At 35.0% G+C, this 13,675-nt stretch overlaps 2 protein-coding genes across 4 annotated transcripts in view; one reads left to right on the forward strand and one right to left on the reverse strand.

Moving 5' to 3' along the window:
* Window positions 1–1,192, reverse strand: part of LOC108768937 (protein SMG8) — a 6,376-nt gene extending 5,184 nt beyond the window's left edge. For both annotated transcript variants that reach the window (XM_018519649.1, XM_018519650.1), the window contains exons 1-4: window positions 1,117–1,192; window positions 825–969; window positions 480–754; window positions 122–352 (exon numbers count right to left, since the gene is read on the reverse strand). In XM_018519649.1, the coding sequence (XP_018375151.1) occupies window positions 122–352; window positions 480–754; window positions 825–969; window positions 1,117–1,157 (692 nt within the window). In that variant the 5' untranslated portion in view covers window positions 1,158–1,192. The remainder of the gene's footprint in view (window positions 1–121; window positions 353–479; window positions 755–824; window positions 970–1,116) is intronic.
* A 754-nt stretch (window positions 1,193–1,946) lies between these two features.
* LOC108768776 (quinone oxidoreductase-like protein 2) lies at window positions 1,947–4,244 on the forward strand. 2 transcript variants are annotated; one of them, XM_018519339.1, is made up of 8 exons: window positions 1,947–2,266; window positions 2,511–2,744; window positions 2,867–3,064; window positions 3,205–3,386; window positions 3,501–3,589; window positions 3,662–3,785; window positions 3,862–3,991; window positions 4,096–4,244. In XM_018519339.1, the coding sequence occupies exons 1-8, from the start codon at window positions 2,027–2,029 to the stop codon at window positions 4,147–4,149; spliced, it is 1,251 nt and encodes a 416-aa protein (XP_018374841.1). In that variant the 5' UTR covers window positions 1,947–2,026; the 3' UTR covers window positions 4,150–4,244. The 2 variants fall into 2 exon arrangements, with proteins under 2 accessions (XP_018374841.1, XP_018374842.1); XM_018519340.1 differs by lacking the exon at window positions 3,501–3,589 and having other exon boundaries at window positions 3,648–3,785.
* The last annotated feature ends 9,431 nt before the right edge of the window (window positions 4,245–13,675 follow it).

Consider the following 13,675-nt stretch of genomic DNA (forward strand, 5'->3'; position numbering starts at 1 on the left):
CCCCCCCCCCCCTCTCTCAAAAGCCTTCGAAAGAGACAGAGAAAGAGTTTTGAGTCTCATTTAAAGTCGAAATAATGTTAGAGCAACTGGGCCTTAAAAAGACCATATATTAATTTTATACCTAATATTCGTAACAATCCTATTTTTCCTTAATACGTGGTAAATTTGATCTTCAAGAGAGTGCTCTAGTTTTTTAATATTAGTCTCATTGTCTAGATTCTGAAATACCGCAGGGCAGGTTTCGAAATAAAATAACACCCGCGGTGAACAGGGTCTGGCGTTCGAGATCCAATCCTTGGGTAGACTATGAATGCAGCTTAACACATCAGAAAGTTGGGGAGAAATCTTTTGCCTGTTACAAATACATTGTAATCATTATTTCATTGAAAGAAAAATTAATTTCTAAATTTTATTTGTCTATATATTTTCTTAATATAAATCAAATATTTAATTTGATCGAAAACAAGTCTGATGCTAACCTGACTATGTCCATAGCACGAAATAAATGCACATAACTGTAGTCAAAGGTGTGTGTCGGATGAGTAAGTACCATTATATGAGATATATGAAATAACACTAAGAGCGCTCTTGCATATTTATCTTTCATATGTGCCCAAACACTGAGGAAGTCCTTGCAGTCTTGCTTCTCCGTAAACTTATCATATTCGGCCAGAAGTGTATGAGCATCCAGGAATCCTCTTAAATGCAGGCAAACTGTCTTCTCTTTAGGATTATAATATCCCTCAATTTCGCACTGATAAAGGAAACATAAGTTAGGATATTATTTATTGGAAAGTCGTGAAGAGTTAAAGAAGATATCTCACCCCAGACTGCTGATCTATCTTTGGTTCATCCAGGAGGTTCAACTGGAGTATAGAACTCAGCATATCTGTCTTGCATCCTTTCGCTCGATACTGAGATTTACCGAACACCGAGACAATCACCACCTTTTTGTCGGTCTGCGAAAAACTAAAAAAATAAGGAGATCAAAAGAGAACACCTCTTTCTCTCCTTCAGGTAAATTTTATAAGATTAATGATATCTGATATTGTGTAAAATTTCGATCTTGGAATCGCTTCAAAGAAATGTTTTTGCTCTTTACACGTAATTTTGTACCTGTCCACATCACATGGGAGCTTGAATTTATGCGGACGCATTGTAAGTTGTAAGCTTGTTTACATTTAGAACAGAATCACAAACAGGTTAGGTTTCACATTACGCATGATACTGGACAGTGGATGGAGTAGTGAACTGCGGACCATGTGTTGCGGACAACTGTGGTCACTGTGGAATCAGTGAATGGACACCCAACTTTCTTTCAGAAGAGTAGTAGGAAGGGAAAACCTTTCCTCGCAGACTCAACTGTTGTACAACTGTTGAATAAAAGTTAGTGTTCCTATAAAAGTAATAAAAGCAATAAAAGTAACTAATAAAAGTCTGCTGAACGCGCTCCGCAATGCTACTTGCTTCAGAATTCAAATATGGAAAAATAAAAAATTATATACATAATATATTATTACATATTTAAACTTATGTATGTGTATTATACAATATATTTTATTCAGTTGAACTATCTTACCTTTGATTTTAATAAAAAGGCTCATTCGACGCGTTTTTTAACATGTAAATTTTACATCGTCACATTGCGTGATTATGCAATAATTCTAATATTATTATAAAGATATTTTAAAGATAAATAATAGCTCGTTGTAAAAAGGACGAATTTTTAATTATTGACGAAACGAACACAACTGTTTCTAATCCCTAACGTTTTTTAGTTAATTTTCTATTTTCTAAAAACATATTTGCATATATAGATTTGAATCTCGCGGGATTTCTCATCGTGTTGTCACGTGACTGATTTCACTTATGGATCTGGAAGCAGATGGCGTCACATGGCGTCGAATTAAATATCCCCTCCCCTGTCTTTCCCTGGAGCCTGGAGCATCGTAGGTTATGTTATTGTCAAGAAGCGCATGAGAGATTTAACAACAGTATACTGCAATTAATAATTTATGTTCGCGATATGTCATCAACGGTAGGATGCCGAATTCTCGCAAAATTAGGCAGGAGCAGATTGAGTGGCTTGCCATCGCGGATTATCGGCGCAGGAAGGTTTAACAGCACCGCGGAAAATGCGGAATTTTCGAAGGATATCGTTCCGGCTCCACAGCCGGGAAAAATTCAAGCTGCACTGTTAAAAGACTTCTCTAGTCCTCTCATAATAGAGAATCTGGAGCCGCCTAAAAGAGCGCAGGAGAATGAAGTAGGCTGCTGCAATTAAACGTTATTTATATAATTATATCTCATAATATCTATGTAATTCTATATAATATTATATATACATTTATATAATTTTAATGTCTTATATTTAAATATCAATAATATCGAAAATGTATATCTATATAATTGTACTTTATTTTTTCTTCTATTTTTCAATATTTTATAGTTAAAATGTCAAAAATATCAAGATTGTATATTGATGATGACTATATGATTAATTTTCCCAGGTTCTCATTGATGTTCACTATTGTGCTTTGAGTGCTTCTGATTTGCTTCTCAGTCAGAATTTACATACATTTGAACCAAAATTACCAATGATTCTCGGTTACGAAGTTGTCGGAAAGCTAATCGAAGTTGGCACAGAGGCAGAAAAGAATGGCTACAAGATTGGTGATAAAGTCATTGCTCTTAATAAGGAACGATATGGAGGCTTGGCTGAAAAGTGTTTGGCAGAAGTTGGGGTAGAACATGTTTGGAACTTGAATTCTTTGAAACATTTAATAATAGCATTCTAAGAATCTTTTTCATGTATTATAATAATAGAATTTAATAATAGAATTCTAAAATTTTTTTTCTTACATAGGATATATGGAAGGTACCTTCTACGAAATCAGCTAGCTCTGCAGATTTAGCGAGTATCTTAGATAGTTATATCACCGCTCTAGTTGCATTAGAAAGAAAAGTCAGTCTCAACGAGGATGATATGATTCTAATAAACGTCGGCGTAAGTGGTATTGGTCTGGCAGCAGTGGATCTTGCAACAAACGTTTTTAAGGCAAAGGTGTGTGTATTTTTTAAATATAATTTTCTTTTTATTTACATTATAATTATTTTTTTCTAAAATATTAATAAGTAAAGAATGAAAATTGAATAGAATACAGGAGATTTTTGCAAGTATAATATAATTTCTAAATTGTAAAGGTCATTGGAGTTTGCGCTACAGAAGACTGTGCCGATCGAGCACGGGAGATGGGAGCATTCACGGCTCTCAAATATAAAGATAAAAAGCTAATGAAGCAGATAAAAGAAATCGCAGCCGAACGAGACATTAAAACCATTTTCGAGGATGAAGATGGAGCGCATTTCAAGAAACTGTTGAGTTGGTGAGTTTTAATAGATCTATTGTTGTATAAGTAGAGTTTTAATGGATTTAGACAAAACTGTATGGATCTCGGTCAAGTAAGATACAGAAGTACATCAGTAGAATATATTTTTAGCTTTACTGATATCTACAAAGTCGCAACGTTAAAGGATATGTTGCGCAATGACAGTTTCGCCGTGGTGGTGCATCACTTGTCTCGCGAAGGTATATTTCTATTTTGAAGTACTCATAACTTAATATTGGATGGTGCATTCACTTATAGCCTCTGTCATGAAGGGCGCGTGATCATAGCTGGCACGGCGACGACCATGGCGGACGTTTCGGATGTGCAGAAAGGTTCCTTCAGCGTCACTGGCTTTAATCTCATGGAATATAAAAAGAAGAAGCCTGACGTATATCGGTAGGCTATGTACATTTGTAGTTTCTTTCGTTGCCCATTGATAAACATTTATTTAATTCATTTATTTTAAAATTAGCCAAGCAGGAGATGACGTTCTGCAGTTCCTTGAAGAAGGGCTCATTGCACCATCTTACTCGTTAATCGCCGGTATGCACAAAGTCAATGATGTTTTGGGGTCCATTTCTGAAAATATGTTTCCAGGAAAAGTAAGTAATAAATAAGATTCAAATATTTTATACATTTCCCGTATTAAGTATATTTTGAACAAATGTTTGCTTATCTATAACTGTGTATTTATGAAAATTCGCAGGTCATCATTGACATGAGAGATAAGGAAGCTGCGATAACAAAAATGGTTACGTGATCAGATTTGTATGAATTCTTAATGAGCATTTCATATATAAGTGTTCTTCTCACTTTATCTTAAAGTTGAGAAAAGCACACTGGCAGTGCATGCAGTGATATTTAAATATTTTGTATTTATAGCTATAAGCAAGATGAATATTATATAAGTAGAATGTATTAATATAGCGTTAAGACCATTAATAAAACTTTCTTTTTTAAATTCTATATTACTTCAAAATTGAATATAGATGCAGTTATAGCGTGTCCTGAGTACCGTTCTAAGTTGCAATTAACTGCAGTCGTTAGAACTTCTTATGTCTCTTTACCAGCACGACTTGTGCGGTGTTACGATATTTTTTCTAGTGTCCTTAGCATTGCCAAAGAAAGATTTACAGCCATCTGATTAGACACGGTTTATGCAAAATGATTGACAGCGATTGCTTCCATTAAGTGAGCCATTTTAGTGACTCACGAGCCTTATTGGTCATACCAGAGATATTACGTTGACACTTAAGTTACTTAACAATTTTTATGCGCAGCAACGTGCGTGGCTTCCTGTCGGCGCATTTAAACAGAAACCGTTTTGTTGATGGTTAAGAGGCATCAAGAATCGAGAGTTAATTACGCATCAAAGTTAATTTACATCAAGAACTAGTCAGTCTTCGCGTCGCAGGATATATATTTATTTATGATGTTTTTATGATATTAATCTTGACATAACAATTAGCAGTCTCTACGTTAACATCGTTTTTTTTTGTATATGTATATTAATGAAACTGAGATTATTTTGAGTGAAATATCAGAACATTTTTAAATGAGAATATTTTTGTAGTTTGCAAGTAGTGTAAAAAAAACGGAGTCGCGATCGGCATTTTCTGGAATCTATCAGCAGCTAATTCATCCTCTTGTTATCCGCGGAAGATTCTCTTGAATGCCAGGCGTGGACGTGACCGAAAGTGCCGATTAGCCCGGTGACTCAGGAATACGATGACATACAGCGTGGGCGTCCTAGATTGTGCGGACTGGACGCAAGCAGACGCCAGTACCTCCCTGGGATAGAAGGTATGCCGCAAAAATTACGTTGTCCTTCTCCCGGACGTCCTACGTTGCGTGAAGGGTACTCGATCAAAACCTGTCACGGGGAGTCACTAAGGAATGTGATACCGCTGACAATCGTGATTGCTTGTTATATTTAGGTTTACCAAAACTCGTTCAAAAACTTGACTTATGGACTAATGGATTATCGTACAAATTATTATCATATATTAATAATAATGATATTTTTATTCTATTAATATATTGAAAAAAAATTAAATTTTAAATTTGTTTGAATAGTACTGGCTTAATATTTATTTATTTTAGTAAATAAAACAATGATAATTCAATTAATGATTCTTGTACCAAAAACGAATGTTTACATTTAACCAATCCTACTATATTCAAATAAATATTTATTATAGTACATTTTTTCCTTAGTATATTAATATTATGATACATATTAATATTACATTTGCATTACCGATCGCATACAAACTCACGCAGTCGTAGATTTAACGTCGTAGAAATTAATGTCAAAATTAGTTACATCAGAGTTTATTTCGTTAATAGTGCAACATATTGAATAAGTAAAGTTTGATTACATTTACGTGTTGAACATGTTGCATAATTAAACTTTGATTACATTTAATTAGCCAAGAAGTTATTTTTTAACAATTTTCGTCTCACAATTTTGTTTAATTTCTTGTGAAAGATCTCATGGCCTTTTATTTTGTGATTCTGGCTATTAATTTTAGTGTCGAGATGTATTCTACAAACTGCGTCGCAAATTCACTTATCCCGAGGCGCGAACAGTTGGCGCGTCCCAAATATTGTTAACGCTGTTCGCGCCGACCGACACGGCGGTGGAGGCCAATTAGAGCGGTTTTATGTCGTTAATCATAACGTGGCTCGAGTTCAAGGTGGCCCCCGCCTGATTAATCGTAGGCGTGGTGTGCACGATTTCCAAATCCAATTGTCCAGCCCGTCTCTGGTCCGTATCGCGAGCGTACAGGCTCTTTATGTAAATGCACTCTCTCTCCCCCTGAACCTTGAAGTAAATCGTCGTCGCCGCCGTCGTCGCGAAATCAAGGAAAATTCATACTGCTTGTATGTCAGTCCGTCTCGCATAACTCCAAGTTTGGAACATATTTTTATACGTATTTATATACTGCAATCCTATTTCTTTCACGATATTTTTTTACAATAGATTTAGTCCAAATCGACCTTTCCTGGCGAGAGGCTTTAATTATTTGAAAGATCTTAATTACTTAATTAAAAATAAATATTTTCTGACGAAGCGAACAAAAAGAAAGATAAATGACGAAGGCAGATTTTACCACTGGATTTTAATAAAAATTTAATTTAAAATTTAGTTCTCTCCTCTTGTTTTATAAAAATGTATAATATTATAAATTAAAAAATATTGTGATAAATAATAATGGTTCTTAATATTTTCGCTACGAAAAGAAGTTATTTTGTATTGCACGATACATTTTGTTATACATGCGTATTTAAAATTTCCTTTCTTAGATCGACTCGAACTGAAATAGCTGAGAAACGGCCTTGTGCTAATTAATGTAAGGGGAATCTGGTGCAATAGGACAGTTTAATGAGATATCGCAATAAAATGTCTTTTGTCGATTTTCACCTAAAGGCTAATGCTTAGGCAATTACGTATATCTGTCATCGTATCCCAGGCAGACGACCATTTCGTTTGTAGTAATATACGATTAAGATAATATCAAGGCGTTATGGTCACGGAACTTGCCAGATGTCGTAGATTCGCAGACAACGAATGGAACCTGTAGAAAAATTGCATGCGACTAATTAGCGAGCGAAATTACATGGATTTTGCGATTCGCTCGTTTAAGACTAACATCGCGCGATACTTATCATCTTCTTTAATGTCCTTCCGCTAATGATCGTACACAGATATTACATCTGACATGCGCAAGCGTAAATAGTAAATTCATGTTCCGCGAAAATTGCAGATGTAATAAATGAGTGACACGTTTATTAAAATCTAAAGAGACAGATATCCGATTTCTCTTCCTTCGCAAGATAGAAAAATTTTTTATAAACAATTTATCGCGATAGAAGACATCAAGAGAAAGAAGATACCGCCTTTACTTCTTTGTCATTCGAGATAATTGAAATCGCCGGTTCTGATCAGGATCTTTGATCCTGCGTGAAACTCGAGATCCTTCGCGTTGCAATCTTTGACGCTATGTTTACAACGTAATTGAATTCCGCAAACTTTTCGAAGCGTTAAATCGCGAGTTTCTATATTTCTGGATAGCAAGTAAAAAATGTGTTATGTCACTTCTGTAACTTTAGAAATTTACACATGACGTACGTCGCAAAATCACATAAACGCGTCGGATGTAGATTTTCCAAAATAGAAAATACGTAAATACGTTATTTCTACATATCACGGATACATTCCATTTTACGCACGATATGTTATTTAATATTTTATATATATATTTTACGCGATTTTATATCAATAAGATTAACTTGCTATATTATACTTATATTGTATAGCAATTATAAAATGAAATGTTCCATAATATACGTGCAAGAAAAAATTAATAGAATAATGAATTCTGTGCAGCGTATATTCTTAATGTAAAAGTGAAATTTTATTTTACTAATATATTCTCATAAGAATCTCTAAAATAATTAATCTGGTACTAATCTATTCTTCAGAAGAATTCCTCCTGAAGTTAAGAAAGTCCTTTTGACTGACATCTATTTTTGAGAAGAGATTATTGTAAAAATAAGTAGGAAAAATATTGAGCTGAGAAAACAATTTTTTCGGTTTTATATTTTTGTTTAACATTTGGTGAACAACGAGGTTAAAATGATATATCATGTTATGTGTAAATGGAACATACGCTATATCTCTAAGTAAAAAATTCTTTGCAAAGCACTGCTGTTAGCTAGACCATGAATAGCTCAGAGACTGTCCATTACGCAGCGTTAATCCCTCCGTTGGAAAATTTTTTTACATGTAGCTCATATAATTAAGGAACATAACGAACTGAAACTCATGACGTACGTAAAACAGCATTCTGCAAATTTTTTTCTCATGAATTTTGCTTGCAAAACAAAAGCAGTATAAAACATTCTTTAAAAAATAATAAAAATTAGCACAGCTTATACACTAATTATTATTCCTTGCATTGCATCTAAAACGTCGTTGTTTTCCCGAAGTAAAGCTGAATTTATGAACCATTGTAAAAATCGCGGTACAGCCATCGGATTAGTCAGTTTAATCGCGACTGCGAAGCAAACGATCATTAGTCGAACTTGTTTCATGTCGGCGAAAAATAATCACGGAAAGAACAATTTTCTAAAGTATCTAAAAATTAGCTGAATTATACAGATTTGAACATAATTTTGTTGGACCATCAAAATAATTATGTAGGAATCTCAAACATGATGAAGAATGTTATGAAATAAGCTTTGACAATCTAGCAACTAATTTGAGCGTTCTATAATTATTTAGATGGACAAAATTATTTTATATCACTAAAGGTAATTAAATATTAAATATTAAAGATCGAAGGTTTGATTTCATTTATTGACTCTGTTTGTATTACAAAAGACATCCAATACAGCTCGATTAGCTCATATTTCGTATTATTTTAACAAAATTATTTTTAGATCTGTATCTAGCTAAATTTTTAGATACTTCAGCAAAATCTTCCTTACCATGCATTAAATTTTCATAAAAGACTCTGTTGTGAAAATTCCTCCCGTGAAAATTCCCAGGCGTCATTCGCGGATTTGAACTTTCTTGATGCATATCTATAAGGAAAGTCCATCGACTTTCCTCGGATTTGCTCGTAAAACAATTTTACAATATTTTACACTTTCAACGATAGACAGCAATTACGTTCTTACGTAACGGCGTAACGTATCGCGAGTTGGTTGCTCAACGTTGTGATCCACGTTAGAGCGCCGTAGATCATCGCGAACCCGGAGCATGGAAGGATCCGTAAACGCCAACGAATGTATTTCGCAAGTTCCTGGGAAGAATGATGATCATGCTCGTAAATGCATTTTCCGGTTTCTCTCGTGGACCGCTGAATCTGCGATTAATCCACGAGCGATTCTCTTTGTATATTAAAAGTTTACTGCATTCAGTTGCATGTCCAAAATTTCCATGCTCTCGGTTTCATTGGATGCCACTTCAGATTCAGCAACCTGTAGTGACCATGGTTGAGGAGGAATGTGATACAATCGCTAACAATGTTGTGAAAATCGTTATCTGATCGCTTGAAAATGAACGAACCAAAAGGTTCTAATCATATCAATCAAAATTCTGGTTATCTAAACTAGAATTATAATAAATTGACTCAGAAAATTCTGCGATTTGTCTATTTTCAATCAGAATTCCAATTAACACAACTAGACTCTTTTCCCAGTGTATGATGTGATTTTCTTCTTGAATTAAAGAAGTATAAGTTTTTATACATTGTTTTTTGCGTACCGTTAACTGCGTTGTACTCTCATTAGCCCTTGTTTCTCCCTATATTATTAAAAGTTTAAATTAACGGGCCGACAAAAAGACGGAGAATTGAGTTGTTTCGAAAGGGACGTTATGCGTAACGGACAATCTCATGCTAACCGGAAAACGTGCGGTAGGCAGGCACGCAGTGGCGTAATACCCACCATTGTAGATCATTCCGATCACAATCGAGCAAGTCGCTCAAGGATCCGTCGTTGCTTTAAATTATTTTCTAGAACAGGTTCTGCGACGAGTAACAATCTCGTTATTGAGACGGCATTATCGTTGATAAATCGCGGTTTAACGAGCAAAATTATGACACTAATCTAATCCAATCTAACATTATCTAAAATCTAACATTATAAATTATATTTAACATCATCGCAAAACTCTTTTACAAATAATTTTTACAAACTGATCAAACAAGGATGGCGAGAACTCGCTTTTTAATCGCGATATAATACGCATTTTACGATAATGAATTCGTAACGTTATTGTATACATAGATTGCTCTGTCGATTGATTTCTCGCGATGGGACTTTGAGAAAACGAACGCTCGCGTTTGTCTTCGCGGCGAATTAACGAAACGCGGCGTTTCATGCAAATGCCTCGCTTTCGATCGCTCGCTCGCGCGACGGTTGCAACTGGTAAGCGTAACAGCCTTGGGAGCGTAAGAGCTTCGAAAGCGCGTAAAGCCGAGCCGAGGATCGCGGCGCGGTTTTGTCCGCGCGGGTGCCGTAATTTAGCCATCGCGTGTCTTTGAGAAAGAGAGAAAGAGAAACACGGGAACCCGACAATCCTGTCGCACGCCACGGTTCGTCAGGTCGCCCGACCGGCAAAAGAGTCACATACTAATAACTGGAGCAAAGAGTTGTGTAAGCCGGTGGGTGGCCGCCTTTCTCTGCGAGCTATACGGCTGCCAGGTTTAGCGCTGAGCACGCTGTCGCGTACACCGACCACTCGATTTTCTGCGCTCGCCAAGAGCGACGGAGAAAGATCGGCGGACACGCGCGGTGTTATTCAGAAGTATGTCTTGAGAAGTGAGAAAAAAAAAAGAAATAGAGAAAAAATGTCCCGCCATCACGGCGCGGCGATGACGTTGGACTCGCGAGACTCGAGCAGGCATGTTCCTCTCGTTGAGCCAACACTCCACCTAACAGGTAAATATGTACCTGGCAGGCGGAAATGAAAAGACTCGATTTTTCTCTTTTGGGAAAAACTCACGAGAAGATATATCCTATGAAGAGATAATCACACATGGATGCGTGATTTTTATGATTTTAAATTATGTAAAAGTCATATGGATAAATTCTAAAAGTTCAAGCAAATCTGACATGCAAACGGTACGCAAATCGTTAATATTATTAAATTTATTTTTTGTGTGTGTGTTATTTATTATTGTAGTTTAAGATCGCTTCTAAAAAATAAATGCGAGTAGACGTTTGTTTTTGTATGTAACAATCATCTGGAAGGATATCGCGTTAACAACTGAAAGAGTTGTGAATTGTCGAAATGAACAGTTTTGCGAACTTCAGACTTATAATCTCTCGATTTCGACAAAGTGTTTAAAATTTTCTCTCATATATTTTTAAAACGTAATTATTTTTGCTTCTTTCTTGTCTACTTTTTTTCGTTCTTTAATCTCTTACAGTAATAAATACAGTATGTTTAAATAGGTTTTCTGAAATTTACAAAATATTTTTCTGTCATATGACATGCACTTACTACACTGCACTGTTTTGAAATAGTCGCATTTAATAGCTTCAGTTGGGAGGAAAACAGAAAGAGAGAATTTTTTAATTTTCACGAGATTTTTCTTTTTTTTCTCTCTTTCAAATACAATATAATGCATTATATTCAAAACGATAATCTCTATCCTATATTTTACATTACAAACGATAACTTTTATCCTTTTATTTTTTATTAGAAGTAAACACAGAATCATTATCTGATTTATTTTATGAATTTTGGATAGATAAGAAATACTATGTGCAAACATTATTGTCTAAAATTAGACTTTTCATCTGCAATTATAAGACATGACTACGCTATTTTTAAGTTACTCCCCACGCACAAGCCAGACATAAAAGGAGCATTCACGAAAAATTGGACAGCTGCAAGAACAAGCTGGATTCAAGAGATCGGAAGGTAAGTGAATTGTCGCGAAGGTCGCCCAGCTCACTTTTCCCTCGCACTTTTCTCGACTGATTCTCGACTCCTTACAGCCTCTTACTCCCGTCTGTCTGCCTGTCTGTCTGTCTGTTACACTTCCATTTCACTGTACAGCTACAAGCCGTTCCCATAAGCAGCACAGTTAATTTCAATGCTCAACGCGGTTCCCATATAATATAATAAAGCATAACGAATATGTGTTCACATATTTTCTCATTATACTTTTTTATGTTATATTAAAACATTCGCACACACAGTCATTATTATACTCGTTGTACCCGAAAACTATCTTCTTCTCGTGAACCGAATGTTTCTCATGAAATGTAAAATTACTGAAAATTCAGCCAGTGTTATACAGACATTACTGTAACGACGCATGGTATATAGTTATCTGAAGATCCTTTTAAGGAAGAACGAGTTATTTCAGACATGTTATTTAGCCATCACGAAATTAAAAAACGATTGGATGAAAGCAACGAGAATTGCAACTCGGTCGCGCGTTTCCCTTCAACGTTGACGGGGCGGTGATTGAGACCGTCAAAAGTGACATCAGAGAGCGCGCAATTTCGGCAACGTTGAATCGAAAATGACTTTAATATCCCGCTGTCGACCCCGTGAACTGAACTTTGCCCTCGAGATTGACATATAACGCGGCGGCTTCGTCTTTTTTCGTTAGAGTAATTATTACCGTGCTGTGGCGGCTCGTAAACGACGATTTATGATTTATGTTTTGTGTTACGCGCGCACGAAACGTTCGTGAAAAAAGCGTGAGAATCACTGTTGTGTAACGGGCAGATAATAATAATAATAACTTTATTGTTCATGTGCAAGATTTGATTTTGATAGTAATTATTTATAAGGGGCATAAAGAAAGTGAAGAAAATGCACACGCCTAAGCTGTTGTTACGTGTAACAAAAGATGATCATTTGAACGCAAGAAAGAATATATAATAATGTAGAATAAAAGAAGACTTAAATATAATCAGATGCAAGAATATAAATATATAATAATAGTAATAATAATTATAACTGTATATTAAGTGCAATAGATAACAACATTAGATATTAATAAATCAACATATATAGAGAAATAGTGACTATATGCTATCAATATAGAGCATCAAAATACGCAATAGATGAGGCTGCAGCTGAATAATTGATTAACACACGTCCTATCTATATATGTAATTATTAATGGATTATTGTATTTTTAGTGGATTTAATAAATGAATAATGAGGGATTAAAATGGAGTCGAAAAGAACATCAAAGAATTGAAGATGAAAAATAAGAAGGATTTTGTTGGATTTAGACGCAGTGTGTTAGAAGAGATCTGATCAGTCACTAACTATAGATTATAATTTATTAGCTTTACAGTTAAGTAAAGTCTGCGATCAACGCAATCAGGGAGCTAATTTTAAATCCTTCAGATGAATTCAAATCAGAGTCTGATGTATATAATAACTTTGTGGTGCCATGCGTACTGTGCAATCGAAACTGACATTTAGAGATAATTGTGCTATTGAAGAAGATACAATTGTATGAAATATACATTCAAAAAGCTTAGAAAGAAATAGGACGAAAGGAAGAAAACAAAAAGCGATTAGGAATTGAAAAGATCAAGTTTTAAAAATTGAAGACACAAATTGTTTTCGAAAGAAATAGGAAAATATTAAAGGATTAGGAATAATTGTAAGAACGTGGAAAGGAGAATAAAGTTCAAATAAAGGTATTATGGAAGAGACAAAGTAGGAGCACATATATGTCCTGAAAGATTATATGATAGTCCGAGTTTTATGCGTTTGAAAATATTTACACGGA

The sequence above is a fragment of the Trachymyrmex cornetzi genome, unplaced genomic scaffold, assembly GCF_001594075.2.
Source record: "Trachymyrmex cornetzi isolate Tcor2-1 unplaced genomic scaffold, Tcor1.1 scaffold83, whole genome shotgun sequence".
NCBI classification, from domain to species: Eukaryota; Metazoa; Arthropoda; class Insecta; order Hymenoptera; family Formicidae; genus Trachymyrmex; species Trachymyrmex cornetzi.

Coding starts and splice junctions, on each gene's coding strand:
- LOC108768776 (XM_018519339.1), top strand. CDS start 2,027: ATGTCATCAACGGTAGGATGCCGAATTCTCGCAAAATTAGGCAGGAGC. Junction 2,745..2,866: donor AGTGTTTGGCAGAAGTTGGG/GTAGAACATGTT, acceptor TTTCTTACATAG/GATATATGGAAGGTACCTTC. Junction 3,387..3,500: donor TTCAAGAAACTGTTGAGTTG/GTGAGTTTTAAT, acceptor ATATATTTTTAG/CTTTACTGATATCTACAAAG.